The sequence below is a fragment of the Hippoglossus hippoglossus genome, chromosome 9, assembly GCF_009819705.1.
Source record: "Hippoglossus hippoglossus isolate fHipHip1 chromosome 9, fHipHip1.pri, whole genome shotgun sequence".
Taxonomy (NCBI): Eukaryota; Metazoa; Chordata; class Actinopteri; order Pleuronectiformes; family Pleuronectidae; genus Hippoglossus; species Hippoglossus hippoglossus.
In genome coordinates, this window is record NC_047159.1 from 25,715,115 (window position 1) to 25,729,661 (window position 14,547).

General features: G+C 38.8%; 1 protein-coding gene across 2 annotated transcripts in view; it reads right to left on the reverse strand.

Moving 5' to 3' along the window:
• Positions 1-12,489, reverse strand: part of zgc:162952 (PKc_LIMK_like_unk domain-containing protein) — a 30,600-nt gene extending 18,111 nt beyond the window's left edge. Inside the window, exons 1-2 of one of the 2 annotated variants that reach the window (XM_034595836.1) lie at positions 12,299-12,489; positions 9,941-10,013 (exon numbers count right to left, since the gene is read on the reverse strand). In XM_034595836.1, coding sequence (XP_034451727.1) covers positions 9,941-9,971 — 31 coding nt within the window. In that variant the 5' untranslated portion in view covers positions 9,972-10,013; positions 12,299-12,489. The remainder of the gene's footprint in view (positions 1-9,940; positions 10,014-12,298) is intronic. The other variant, XM_034595837.1, reaches the window with a different exon arrangement.
• Positions 12,490-14,547: the final 2,058 nt, after the last annotated feature.

Below are 14,547 nucleotides of genomic sequence, written 5' to 3' on the forward strand. Positions count from 1 at the left end.
TTCATGTTAGATGACAGATCAATGAGGGATGGTCAGAGCTACATCACACATAGCTGTGGCTGCCCACTGGTGTTGTTGACCACAGTCTGTGGTGGATGGTGCAATGATGGCTTATGTCACTACTGAGGAATGTAAACTGTGGAAGGAAAAGTACAGTGGTTAGTGTATGTCCCATTTACTTCAGAGTTATAACACTCACTCTAATGAGGGGAAGATCGAGAAACGCAGCTCTTGGGATGTATACATGCGATTATTAAGTACTTAAATTAAAATTGTTGTGCATATACTTAAAAAAGCCAAATACAGCGGCTGAGGTAGAGGTCTATTTCAGTGTGTATCAAGTTGTGACATCAGGATAAAACAAGCTGTGAAATATTGCTTTAGGTTGGTATCAATTTAGTTTTCAAAGCTGCATTTTTTGTTTTATTTACACTTCTAGACAGCAGAACAAACTGTAAACATAATACTGTCATATCATTCTCCTCCAAGAGGTATATCCACTATTGTAGCAAACAACTGCACAAACACTCCCAGCAAATATTATTGTGGCAATGTCCGATGCCACCGGGGTCTCACCACAACAGCCAGAGACAAACCATTCGCTTTTCAGCATTTCATTATGTCCTTCAACACAAGTGAGAAAACATAAATCAAACTCCAACTTAAAGTGCCAGCACTTTCTGCTGGCCTCTCACTTTTTGCAGCTCAGTGTCTCTCATGTGTTTCTCCTTGTGTTCCTGTGTCTCTCCCACGTGTTTCTCTCTCTCTGGCAGCTCTGGCAGAGTTGATTGGCCAACTAGTCTGAGCTGTGCCAATCCCCTCTCCCTGGTTCACCTGGAGGTGCTCACTGAGCCACCTCCATAATTATCATTTAAGTCATCTTTCTGCCCCTCTGAGTGTAGGAAATCCAATCTTTACTCTCCTTTTAGCTCTATTTTGGTCTCCTCCAACTCTGCTAAATGCTTCACTATGTTCACAAAGCTGTGGGACTTAAAACCAAAAACAATGAGCTTCATATTACTGTTTGTCTAAATATGTTCACATGCTTCTTGTTGAATATGTTACAAAATTCATGTTAATGCATAACAATGTTAAGATTAAGTTGGGTTATCTTTTCATATTTCAAATCTGTTCAGTTAGTAAATTTGTTTAATTTCAAGTACAGCACTGTTTATTGTGGTCCCATGGGAACCAGCACCATTGTTAAAGCTTAAAGCTCACATAATGTGTAACATTCAACGTCATGATGGTGGATCGTATACTGATCATTGATCAGAGAGCATGATGGTGGACCGTGGTGGCAGCTGATGGTGGATAGTGGTGGTGGATTGTGTTTGTGGTGGAAGCTGATCATGGACTATGATTACAACAAGACTGCTTGATATACAATATACTCACATACTCTAACATTGCTGACAATAACTCCTCAATTTCAATTACTATTTCATTACTGCTCCCTTCATCTCTATCAGACATTTTCTTATGTATAAATACATAAACATTGACACACCTTTCCATGATGTTCTTCAAACCAATGTTGTAAATACTGTTATTTTGTTGATGTGATTAGCCACACGCAACATCGATTGCACTTCTGTCCATCCTGGGAATGGGATCCCTCACATGTGGCTCTGTCTGAGGTTCCTAATGAATCTTTGCCCTGTTAATAGGGGATTTTTTGGTAGTTTGTCCTCACTCTAGTTGAGGGTTAAGGGCAGAGGATGTTGCACCTATCAAGCCCTTAGAGACAAATTGTGATTTGTAAATATTTACTGTAGAAATAAAATTTGACTGATTGATTAAACATCTTCAGTGGCGTCAGCAGCGGTGCTCAATAACCATTTCATAAGCTGGCAGCCACTGACCTATCATCATTGTGTTTGTCTGAAGTGCACTGACGTCAGTTTGGACGTGTTATCATTGACGCATTACCACATTATGACAACAAAACGTTGGTGAAGCCATTTGGTATACCACATCCTGAAGCTGATGCCATCCAAAAATCCTACAGCATCAGTAATTCTGGTGACAGCTTTATTAATAGTGATCCTCCTTGTCTGCACTGTGAGCCTGATGCAGTGTCCCGCACGCAGATTGTGTGAGGGGATTCATGGGAGATCGATAGATTTCAATCCATTTCCAACTAACCCAATATTGAATTTGTCTACTTAACATTATGCAATGGGCAGTAATGACAAAAGCTGGTTGATAACTCATTGTTCCTGTACTTCCACACAGCACCAGTCATAATGTTATGTAATCTTTAGAGGTGAGGAAGCAAAACATGATTTTCAGACAATGAATGAAGCATGACACTGCCACAGGTTATGCAATCAGTCCTACTCTATGTGGTTTAAGTGTATGCTGCCAGAAAGGCTGCTGTTAGGGTGCATTGTAACAGTCCTACATTGGAAAGGCTTCAGTGTTCAAGTAGATTAAACAAATGGCTTAAAAACAAGCACAAACATGTTTCAATTCTCCCTGTACTCGATGATTTAGTCAGTGTTTGTGGCCTCAGAAATCAGTGTATAGATAAGACTGAAATAATGCTATATGTGGAGGATATGTGTAGCTGAGTTATGGAATGGGTTAATTAAGATGGAAGAAACGATTCGTTTGGGATAAACAATTCAATTTTTTCTCATCAAAAGAATTTGACACTTTATTTTTGACAGAAACTCCACTACTTTAAAGGACACACTGCAACATTTGTGAGATATGCTTATTTTCATTCTTGTCGGGAGTTAGGTCACTGATATATACGTGCATTTGACTATAACATGTGTGTAAAAAATAAACAAGACACAAGCTTCATTGTTCTCATACTTTCCTCTGTACTTTTTGTGTATCTAGAGGAATAAAATCCACTGGGGAGCTGAATTGTCCTTCACCAAAACCTATCGATCTTAACTGTCACTTCTCAACAACATACAGAGAAACCATGGCAACGCTGCAGGAGAACATATTTGCTGATGTTGAGTTTAGTGCAGGAAAAACAGCTGCAGCATCAGAGAGGTTATGTCACGTTCTATGAGTTTCTCTATAAAACCTTCCGCCATGTTGTGGTGATCCAAAACTGCCTTACGTTCTGATTCTATCCCCACTGGTCATGTGCTGAATTGCATCCCACAGAAACAAGGTGTTAATTACCGAGACAGCAACGATGCATGTGCAGATTATATTTAAACCTAAGTATATGTGTGACTTGAGATGAAAGGACTGATACCAACCCATGTTTGTAAGGTCTTGGTCAATATGAAACTGTTGTCCTGTTAGCTTAGCTTAGTTTAAAATAAACTCTGCAATAGCTAGAAAAATATATAACTTGTTAGTTAGTTAGATTTCGCGATTCTAAGTGGATCCAGAAGGAGATACGGCCTCCAGGGGAAAAACAACTGCCAAGAACTTTTACAGTGAGCTTCTGAATGGGAAATAAAAGTAGATCTGAGGAAGAAATAACATCATAGAAGCTGACCGGAACAGAATTATTTAAATGTTATTAAACTTAGGTGAAGAATATGTTCAAGTCAGGAATAAATGTCTTTTTTTGCACGGTTTTTCGCTGAAACCATCAAAGAAATTGCATAGGCATAGTACACACCTGGTATTAACATGTGGTTCTTGTGATCCAATCTAAGTGGACAACTCTAAAAACAGGTGTGAACACACTGGAATAAGATCTACAATGCCTATAAAAAGTATTCACCCCCCCTTGGATGTTTCACCCTTTTGTTGCTTTTATACATGAAATCATGGTCAATATAATCTTTTGACAAGAATTTGCAAAAAAAGCTTCTTTCATGTCAAAGTGAAAACAGATTTTTACAAACTGTCAATTAATTAAAAATATATAGTGTAAAATAAGTGTTTGCATAAATATTCACCCCCTTTAAAGTGACTGACCTAATTCAACAGAGGTCCAGCTAGTTGATGCCAGCAGTGTCACAATTAATGAAATGGAGATGACCTGAGTGCAGTGGATGTGTGTCAAGTGACTGTAGTATAAAAACACCTGTGTCTGGGAGGTCCAGTCTCTGGTTCATCAGGATTCCTGCTACAATTGCAACATGAAGACAAAAGAACACTCCAAGCAACTCAGAGAAAAGATCATTGAAAAGTATAAGTCAGGAGATGGCTACAAAAAGATTTCCAACTCACTGGACGTCCCACAGAGTTCAGTTAAATCCATCATTAAGAAATGGAAGGAGTATGGCACTTGTTTAAATCTGCCTAGAGCTGGCCGTCCTCACAAACTGAGTGACCAGGCAAGAAGAAGACTGGTGAGGGAGGCCACCAAGACACCTACGACCACTCTGAAGGAGTTCAAAGCTTCAGTGGCTCAACTGTTGCCCGGGTTCTTCACCAGTCGAAGCTGTATGGGAAAGTGGGAAAGAGAAAGCCACTGTTGAAAAAAGCTCATATGAAAAAGGCATGTGGGAGACTCCAAGGTCAATTGGAAGAAGGTTCTTTGGTCTGATGAGACAAAAATTGAGCTTTTTGGCCATCAGACTAGACGCTATGTTTGGCGAACACCAAACACTGCACATCACCACAAACACACCATCTCCACCGTGAAGCATGGTGGTGGCAGCATCATGCTCTGGGGATGCTTCTCAGCAGCAGGCCCTGGAAGGCTTGTAAAGGTAGAGGGGAACATGAATGCAGAAAAATATCGCCAAATCCTGGAGGATAATCTGACTCAGTCTGAAAGAGAACTACGACTTGGGAGAAGATTTATTTTCCAGCAAGACAACGACCCCAAGCATACAGCAAAGGCTACACAGAAATGGTTCAAAGACAACAAGGTGAATGTTCTGGAGTGGCCAAGTCAAAGCCCAGATCTCAATACAATCGAGAATTTGTGGCTGGACTTGAAAAGAGCTGTTCACGCCCGATCCCCGGGCAACCTGACAGAGCTTGAGCTGTTTTGCAAGGAAGAATGGAGAAAAATTGCAGTGTCCAGATGTGCCAGCCTGATTGAGACATATCCACACAGACTCATGCTGTGATTGCAGCCAAAGGTGCATCTACCAAATACTGACCTGAAGGGGGTGAATATTTATGCAATCATTTACTTTACCTTATATATTTTTAATTAATTGACATTATTTTGTAAAAATCTGTTTTCACTTTGATATTAAAAAGTTTTTTTCTGCAAATTCTTGTCAAAAAGCCAAATTATACTGACCATGATTTCATGTATAAAAGCAACAAAAGGGTGAAACATCCAAGGGGGTGAATACTCTTTATAGGCATTGTAGATCTGATCCTGCCAGATCATATTCGGAGGTGGTCTGGCCCACATGTGTCCACATTATTTTAGCAGTGTGAACGCAGTGCGTCCTGGGCCACATAGGAAGGACCTTCTGCTGAGCTGACGTCCTCTGACCCTCTGCAGTTTCACTATGAATCAAACACATTTTTTCTCTTCTCATTGATTTGTTTATGACCACTGCCACAATATCAGCACTGATCACCACATAATGATCGATACTTTCATTAAATTGGTAAAATCCTTATTCACAGCGCAGCTGCACGAGAAATATTCAGACTCTCCTGACTCGTCTCTAACACTCTTTCGCTTGCTCATGCCGACACACACACACACACACAGACACACACACACAGAGAGAGAGACAGACATCTGACACACTTGTGACACTCAGACTGGGTAAAAACAACATAACTTGGTTTTCGTGAACAGAATTGACGTATGTGTTTGTTTGTATAGAGCAGGGATGTGAGATCCGATCTAAGATCAGATAACAAGACGCATGTGGGGCCACATTTTAATGTCAGGTGAAAGCACGCATTCAGAGCTGTCCACTCGTATTTGGATCACAAAAAACACACGTTAATACCTGGTGTGTACAGGGCCATAGATATGGATTTTGACTGTTGGTTGTTACGAAAGCAGATTCTGTAGTTGTAGTGTAGTTGCAGTATCTCAAGGAGCCAAAAGAGATTTGTTGAGTCTGTTAGCATGCAGCTGCGTCTGCTGCTGTAAGTCTCATTTAAAATGCTGCAGTCACAGTTTAACACAGCTAATTAACAGGGAACATCTTAATATGTTTACACACATTTTTTACGCAAATCACTTAATTTTTACACAAACACATTTGGATTGAGCTAATGTGAAGATACAGTATCAATCTCTTGCAAATATTTTAAAGCTAGCACTTAATGAAATGACTGTATAATAACATGTGACTGACTATTATTCAACCAGAGATTTAGATGTTGTGGATACCTGCTCACTTTGAGGGCTTTACGTCAAACAATCCATTATCACTCAGGAAATAATACATTATACATTTCTTCTTGTGTTTCTTCCACTCCACTGACCTCACTCACTATCTTCATTTACTGCTTTAAGCTCAGGTTACAGGATAGGTTTTGTTTTTCTCTTACCTGGACAGTATTTCTGTGCTCAAATCATGAGCCACTGTGTTTTTCTCTGTCACTTTATACTGGAACATTTTGCAAGTACCAAACCAAACAAACAGGTTTATATAGTGAGCAAATCATCAGCATTATTTGGAATTTTGATTACATAACACCCAAGTCATAGGCATCATGAGGATGGAAACTCTCTGATACAACAGAAAGCTGTTATTATGGTCTTGACTGTTCTGTGCTCCGCCCTGTGGTACACCATTTAATACCATGAGGAAGTGGTAATGTGGTTTCTGTTGCAGTCCCAGCACCAAACTCCAAGGAAGAAGACAAAACAGGACACCGAATGAAGAGTGATCATTTGAACGTGACGTGCCAAGGGGCAGGACAAAAAAAGTCAGTAGGTACTTTTCTGTTTTGGTGAAGGGAAAGTATAAATATTCGAATGGGGGCATCTTTTCAACTTCTTTTCCCTGAAATTTAAGATTTATTTTAAAAAAGACATTTGGGGATTAAAAATTGGCAACAAAGAAAAAGTGGAATTTCTGTGGAAATGTGCTGAAGCGCTTAAGCCCCTTAATGGCCTTGGGGATGGTGCTTGTATTGGAAGCAGTCATGGCCTATTAACTGTTCTTTTATATAAGCCTACAGCCATGTTAGTGGCTCTGTGCACCAGCATTTCAGCACTAAAATGTTTGTTTTAACACGTTCATTAATAATGCTAACATGCCAAGTGATGTTTAGACGGTATAATGTTTGCAATATTCATCATCTTAGTTTTGCTAATATTTGCTAATTAGGCTTAAGTACAAGGTACAGGTGATGTTGATGTTGAACATTCCTATTTATGCAGTGCTTTTCTAGTCATGATGACCTCTTCACGGTACAGGTTTGCCATCCACCCATTCACACACACATTTAAACAGTGCCCTTTCTCTATCACACATCATTCACACACTGCGGGCACAGGCGTCGGTGGCAATTTGGGTTAGTATCAGTATCTTCCCCAAGGACACTTAGGCACGTGGAATAGGGGAGACTGGGATCAAACCACCAACCTTTTAGTAAGTGGACGACCCGCTTTATCACATGAATTACAGGGAATGTCATTAGCTTTGCAGATATTAGGTCATAAACCAAAGTACTGGACAAAATAAAATATTGACGCTAAATACACTTTGTCACACTTTGTTATCATGGGCCCATATTACATGTCTGTAATAAATTACATGTCACTCCAACTAATGTAAATGTCTTGTTAAGATATTTATGTCTGGATTAAAGTGGCAGACTGACATACTAGCATTGCCTTCCCTAAAGCTAATAAAAGTAGACAATGGCTGAAATCTTTAGTAAACAGGAAGAACAGCTTTGTTTTATTTGCTAGAATTGACCAAATTTTGCAAACTATAAAGAATAAGTATGCCATTATAATGTTTGACAAAATTAAAGTACATCAACAAAATACAAGTCATCAGAGAATATTTAAAGCTCTAACAGCCATAGCATGTAGACACCTATTAAATTAAGAAGTTAAATTAATTCCATATTCAACTGAAAAATAATCTGAATCACTTCTTCCCCTCTTTAACTATTCAAATGCATTAGTTCAGGTATATGTTGAGGTTTTGAAACACTGTCACTGCTTGACTGTAACCATATATCTACTGGGCCCCTTACACTGGTACATGGGACCAAGTATTTCCTGAATGGTTAACATGCAGGGAGCTGCAGGGAGGGATAGTAAACATCTTGACACATCATCTCAATTAAAAACCTGAAGTAATATTCATGGATTTTAACACCTTAAACTATTGGATTATATAACAGTGATAACACATAAGTCTGGGTATTATAAACGTGGTTCCATTTTGTAACCTGCTATAATAACCCACACCTAACTGTAACTGAATTAAAACATTGTATTGAGCAGGAAAACAAAAAGGACATGATTGGGCCAGCCCTGAGGTTTTCAGATGTAAATTTGCATGGTTCAAACATTTTATGTGATTTTCATCTTTGATCTATCAGTGGTAATGGTTTAATGTTCTAAGGGGGACCCACCATGCAAACTTAATCAGTTTAACAAAAGCTGGATCAGTTGCTGATGTGTACCAGCTGCAAGTTTGCATTCCTTAAAATGACCAATGTGGCCTTCATAAGGTTTGTTAGATTACTTTCAGTGAAGCCTGTTAACATCAATTTCTTTTTAAATCTGACTCAACTGGTTAAAACAATTACATTTCTGACTTGTGAAAACATTAACTAAATAATTGAAAATTTAAATTATTAAAGGGTTACAGGTTCGGCACAATTGTGGGCCTCAACGTGTTTAGTTGGCTTTTAACATGAGATCCCTGAATGCTGAATGAAGAGAAGTCTTACACACTTTGAATAGGCTTCCAAGTAGTTTGCATCTTATCATCAAGTTCATTTACATGAATTAGCCTGTACTTGGGTCCAAAGATGGCGACATAATGTAAGATGATGCTGAATCGGACATCAGCCTTTTCTTAATCTAGCCAGTTTGAATGATCACCCATCTCTGCCCAAGGTCACGTCTGAGTGAACAACGTAGCCAGTCGTGTTTGCAGTTTTCGAGAGGCTGATTGGTCAGAAGTTGAATGCCCCGTCCTCTCCTTCTTTCACACTAGTTATTTTTCAAAGCTCTTCATATGACACTGTAAACCTGTCAATAGTTTGTGGGCACACACAGACACACACACACACACACACATTCCTTTCCCTCTCAGCTTGTGAAAGACAAACTGCAGGCCTAAACTTATTGTACAACCTGTAAAACATACACACACTAACAAAATTAAGATGATGTATACTAACCTGTTTTCCAATACACCTATTTGAATAATATAATATTGCATATAGTCCTCAGTGAGGAATAGAGGTAGACCACACAGATGGCTCAAAGGCCTGCAGCAACCTACGCAGCCACTGCAAACATGAACCTTGTAGCTGAGTAACCAAGCTTCCCAGGCGGTAGCTTGGGAAGCTTGGTAAATAAAAAGGTGATAAATCAGACATTGAGCCAGTGCTCATAACAGCAAACAACAGAGATAATAAGAGATTTACAGATGCTTGACGTTACCATGGATGCACATGATTTGACTTGGGCATTTCATTAACTTATTGAGGTCGATTATAAACTAGTCATAAGGAAGACATGTGAGTAAATGTATTGAAATGAAAAATATAAAAACAAAACAATGATTTTGATCATAATAATTTAAGATATTCTTAATGCTCAAGTTATTGTTGTATTATATTATTATCATCATCATCATCATCATCATAAGGTGATGTATTCATTTAATACTTCCTACATGAATCTCCAAGTTGAGCTCTAGCCTAAAACAGACTTTCTGAACAAGAGGAAATTTGTTTAAAAACATCACAACATGAAACTATGATGTGACACATCAAACATACACATGTAAAGAAAAATGACAGTGTTTTAGTTTCTCAGTTGACAGAAATGCAATGTAAAGGTAGAGTTGAAAAGGTGTTTGAATCTCTCAGTACTTACTCCATTGATTTAATAAGCTATTCATATGCATCCTGTGGACGATGGAACAAACGCTGAGGTCTCTGTGCAGAAACTGAGGAGGAACCACATACAAGCAACAACAAATGAGCAAGAACACAGACACAGGACAACACATGTGGAATGTCAAGCAAGCAACATTGAAAGCTGAAGACTGGTATGACATGATGAGACAACGTTTAATGCTTGTTTCAAAGCAAGTCCCCAATACGTTTATTTCCACGTGTTTTGGAAACAACATGCATTGTGAGAAAGCTTCCACCTGTTGTATTAAACTATATTAGGTTCCTACAATTAGATTATGGTGATATATTTTAAGAAAAACAGTGCAGACAAGTATGCTCTCATGCCATATAAACAGTATATGTATCTAAACTCTACAGGTACTTCACTTCATATATTTTTAGGCCCATGGCAGTGGTTCCCAACCTTAAATCCTCATGACAGAGTTATTTTTTCTTCCATTTTTTTCCCCCTTTAGAGGCCTGAAGATGTGAAGTATCCAGATTTCTCTCACTTTCACTCTCATCAGTAATATTTCTAAACAGAGAAGGCAGCTGTTTTCAGGGGAAAACTCTGCTTTAGCCACTGTGCAATCCCTGCCCAGCACAAAACTGGTTTAAAGACAAAGTTAGCAACTAGCTGATGAACACAATTAAGCATTTGGCATCTTGAGAGCCAGATATATCTGTTAGGGAGCTGGTGGAGACCAAATAAGAGCTGAAAGAGGGGGAAGTTTCTTCAGGTCACCAAAACAAATAAATTGTGATGTTACTCATGTGCTGCCCTGATGTGGCCAACACAATATTAACATGCAGCATGTTTGAGCTCAATGTCAAATGAAATATTGAAGGTATTAAAACTAGATTTTGTCAAAAGGCTCTTTACAGGACAAAACCTCAAGTTAAAGATGAGGCAAAATGCAGGAGCCACACTGTAAGCGCCTGTGTCGACAAGCAGCTGTTTGCACTGTCCGCATCTTTTGTTTCACTACAACCTACAAAGTTTAGGGTGGAAAGAACTCAATGTCCTCGGCATAAAAACAACCTGAGTGTACAGAAGTAGCTATTTTGTGCACTACACACACAATGAATTCACTTGAAAACAGTTAAACCTTCGGTGCATGAACACGCTTGTCGCACTTTCTCACTAACCAATCAAAATCAAAAAGAGGCAGGACTTACAATAGCAATAATGACTGGTGTAGTACTAACTGATCCTAGGGGAACCATTATCAATAGTTTATCAGATGTCTGGTGAGATGTCTCATCTGGGGGTCTGGATGTCATTTTTCTGCCTTTTTGTTATTACTTTATTCAGGGGAAGGGAGTTTTATCAAATCTGATTCCAGTTGTGAATGTGCTGTTCAAATCCCAATCCTTTCAAATCCTTTATTAGATCTTTTAAATTGTTTGTTTGGGTGAAGACTGAAAAAAACTGTTTTTTTTATTTTACTCAGCACATTAACAAAATAAATTACAGTTTGTTTGTGTTAAAATAGATGTCTGTAGCTTCCTCTAATGATATTAATAACAGAATGATATTTGTAATATAGAAAAGTATGGTGCATTGGCTATAATATCTAAACCATTGACAATGTGCTCATTAATTCATTAACTCTGCCCTACTTCATGTTTTGCAACAGCCGGAGAAGCTTAAGTAAAAACAACACATTGAATAAGATATTATTTCTACTTTATTATTACATACATATGCATTAAATGAATGCCTGGTATTTAATTAATAGAACTTAATGTTAGCTGTGGGTAAACTACACTAGGTCACAGAATATAGTGTATCACCAGCAGGCTGAGCATTGGTCCTTCTGAAGTTACAGAATATCCCACAGATATTACATTTTTTTTACATGTTTGAGAACTTTGTCAACTTGAGAACTTATAGGCCAGTGTGCCGTGTTTATTGTGAACAGTGTTGCTGAGTTATTGCTTGTTTGTTTTCATCAACATTCAAATTTTTTCATTGCATGAGGATAAAACACACTAACTCAACAGAGGATACAACAAAATGCAGCATCCAGGTTGGGAACCACTGCATATGTACAGTCTCTTATCAATATAAAGACTGTACTGACTCGTCTACGCTTTTTGTACCTGGAGTTGCAGCAATTTTATTTAAATGAATGATGAGTTTTGGGTCTTTAGTCTTTAGTAGTAAATTTAGAACACTGAGGAATCATATCTCAAAGCAGAGTTGAGATGTTGCCCTCACATGAGTCACATTCACATGATATGTGTGTATAATTCTCTATACATCAGGCTTTATGGTTCTTTACATGTGCAGCAGACAGTTTAAAACAGAGGAAAACAATAGTGTACTTACATAGATTCAGTCCCAGGTGTTGTTGTGGGTGGAAGAAAGAATAGACTGAGTTTTAAACTGCTGAAGAAGTATGATGCATCATATATCCGTGTACTGTGTGTGTGCAGGAAATAGAACAGCTCTCTGTGCTGCAGCTCTCTGTGCAGTGGGTGTGCAGTGAGTCCAGGCTGCTGATCCACACGAGTGCCTGTTTGGTGAGTTGTCTTAGGAACCAGCCTCACGAGCACGAGCACGTCGGTGGATGCAGCTCCACCCACTGGAGGAGGAGGGGGTGTGTGGGGGTGGAGCTGAGCAGCAGGCAGGCAAAGTCTGTGTGATCAAATATATGGGTGCTTTTGACTTACTTATTTCCACCTTCCCTAAAACATATGGCCTATTATACTAAATCATTTCTACACACACTAGGACTCATCATATCCTGGATAAGTATATCATGGGTTTGCAAACAGAGAAGAGGAAAATAACAATGAGAAGCCGTGTTGGCTGATGTGCTTTCAGTTACTGAGCTGTAACTCTGCAGACTGTGATGGATCTGTTCACACTGTGCATTCACATGCTCCTCTGAAGGTCCCATTTCCCAAGATGTGAGGTCATTCTTCTGAATTCTGCGTTCTATGTTCTTTGAAGTCAGGATGTGGAATAAAAACATGGCCTATATGTGTTGTGTTTATGTGTTTGAACATAACAACACATTAACACCTCATTTCAATATCTGCATGATGACAAAGAGCAAAGAAAAAGGATTAGAAGTTACATATACAAGTTAATAGTTTAAAAAGTATGCTTGTTGCCGACTTTCTGAGTTGTCGCTCAGACTTGATATGATGTTGACAAGCATTTCCCCAATTGTGAACACATTTTCACGATTATTCCGACAACACGTGAAAACACAATCAATGTCAATAAAAAACACAGCTTTTTATTGGATGTGCAGATATTTCATGTTCATTTGTCATGTTGGAGGACATATACCATATAACTGCACTGGCAATAATAATTATTATTGGATGGCATATAGATATATAATTTTTATTTCTGAACCCAGTGGATCCTCTCAGGACCCCATCAGGCTCCCACTCAAGGAATAACAGCAGTAGCATCTTCATTATCATCTAAACATTAATATTTGCCTCATAATGAAAATAATAAATGAAGTGCAGTCTGCTCTGAAAGCTGTTTGTGCTGCTGAGAAGTATCTCGATGCGGCACGACACAGGGTGGGAGTTTTCTGAACAATGTGGAGCTCGGGCCCCGAGCTTAAACTCCCACTCAGTCAGTGGAGGGAATGAATAGACTCGAACAGAAGGCACAAAAACAACAGACAAATGGACACAGTGTGGAGAATGGAGGAGAGCTTTACATGGCTGAACACAACAGTACAGGCTAATTAAAGCTGCTGAGCTTTAATATGTACTGTAAGTAAGTGCACATATGCATGAGCATGATGGAGCTGTTTTTATAACTTCAACTAACATATGAGATAAACAATTTTCAGGCAGATGTTCCAACACTTTATTTTGCTTATGACACCTTAAAATAATGTGTACTTGTGACTCCAGATCAAAACCTTATGACCTGCTATGGTTGTGAGCAGGTCAACCAGGCAATGATTTTCGCTCACAGATTCAGTGACAGAAACGTCTGGTGACCACTCTGATATATTTTTGGACCTCTTGATGGGTCCTGGAACCTGAGGTTGGCAACCACTGCTTTAAAGAAGGTCCAGTGAATAGTATAGGCTGATCAGAAAGGTAAAAGTATCAGTGTTGTTGATTCTCTAGTCTAAACAAACCTCAGTTGGAATCAAGTCTGTAAAAGCTGAACAAGCTGACTTTTATAATCACTGTTAGTTATCAGTGCTAGCTTGTGTTTGGTGTTTTTGAGCTTGTTTTTGGACAAAGTTACAATTTAATTTTCTTTTAATAGGCTCTATTAAATAATGTATGACAATTATGGGGCACTGCAGGTCATGAGTTCACTGAAGCTCTTGATGATTAAAGGGGAACTCCACCGACGTCACACTTCAAACTAGTGAACCTGTCATGGGGACCTGTGCTCACTGCTCAGCCAGTGTAAACAGTTGTATCATGTTGAATGTGACTCTAGAGGAGCTTTGTCACATCTAAATAAAATACTTACACAACATTACTTAAATAATCTCATCTTGCAAACTATGAAATTATTACATTAAGCCTGTGGTAGTTAACACGATGTGAGTGGCCTCTAATGAAAAGAATCCACTCAGATGC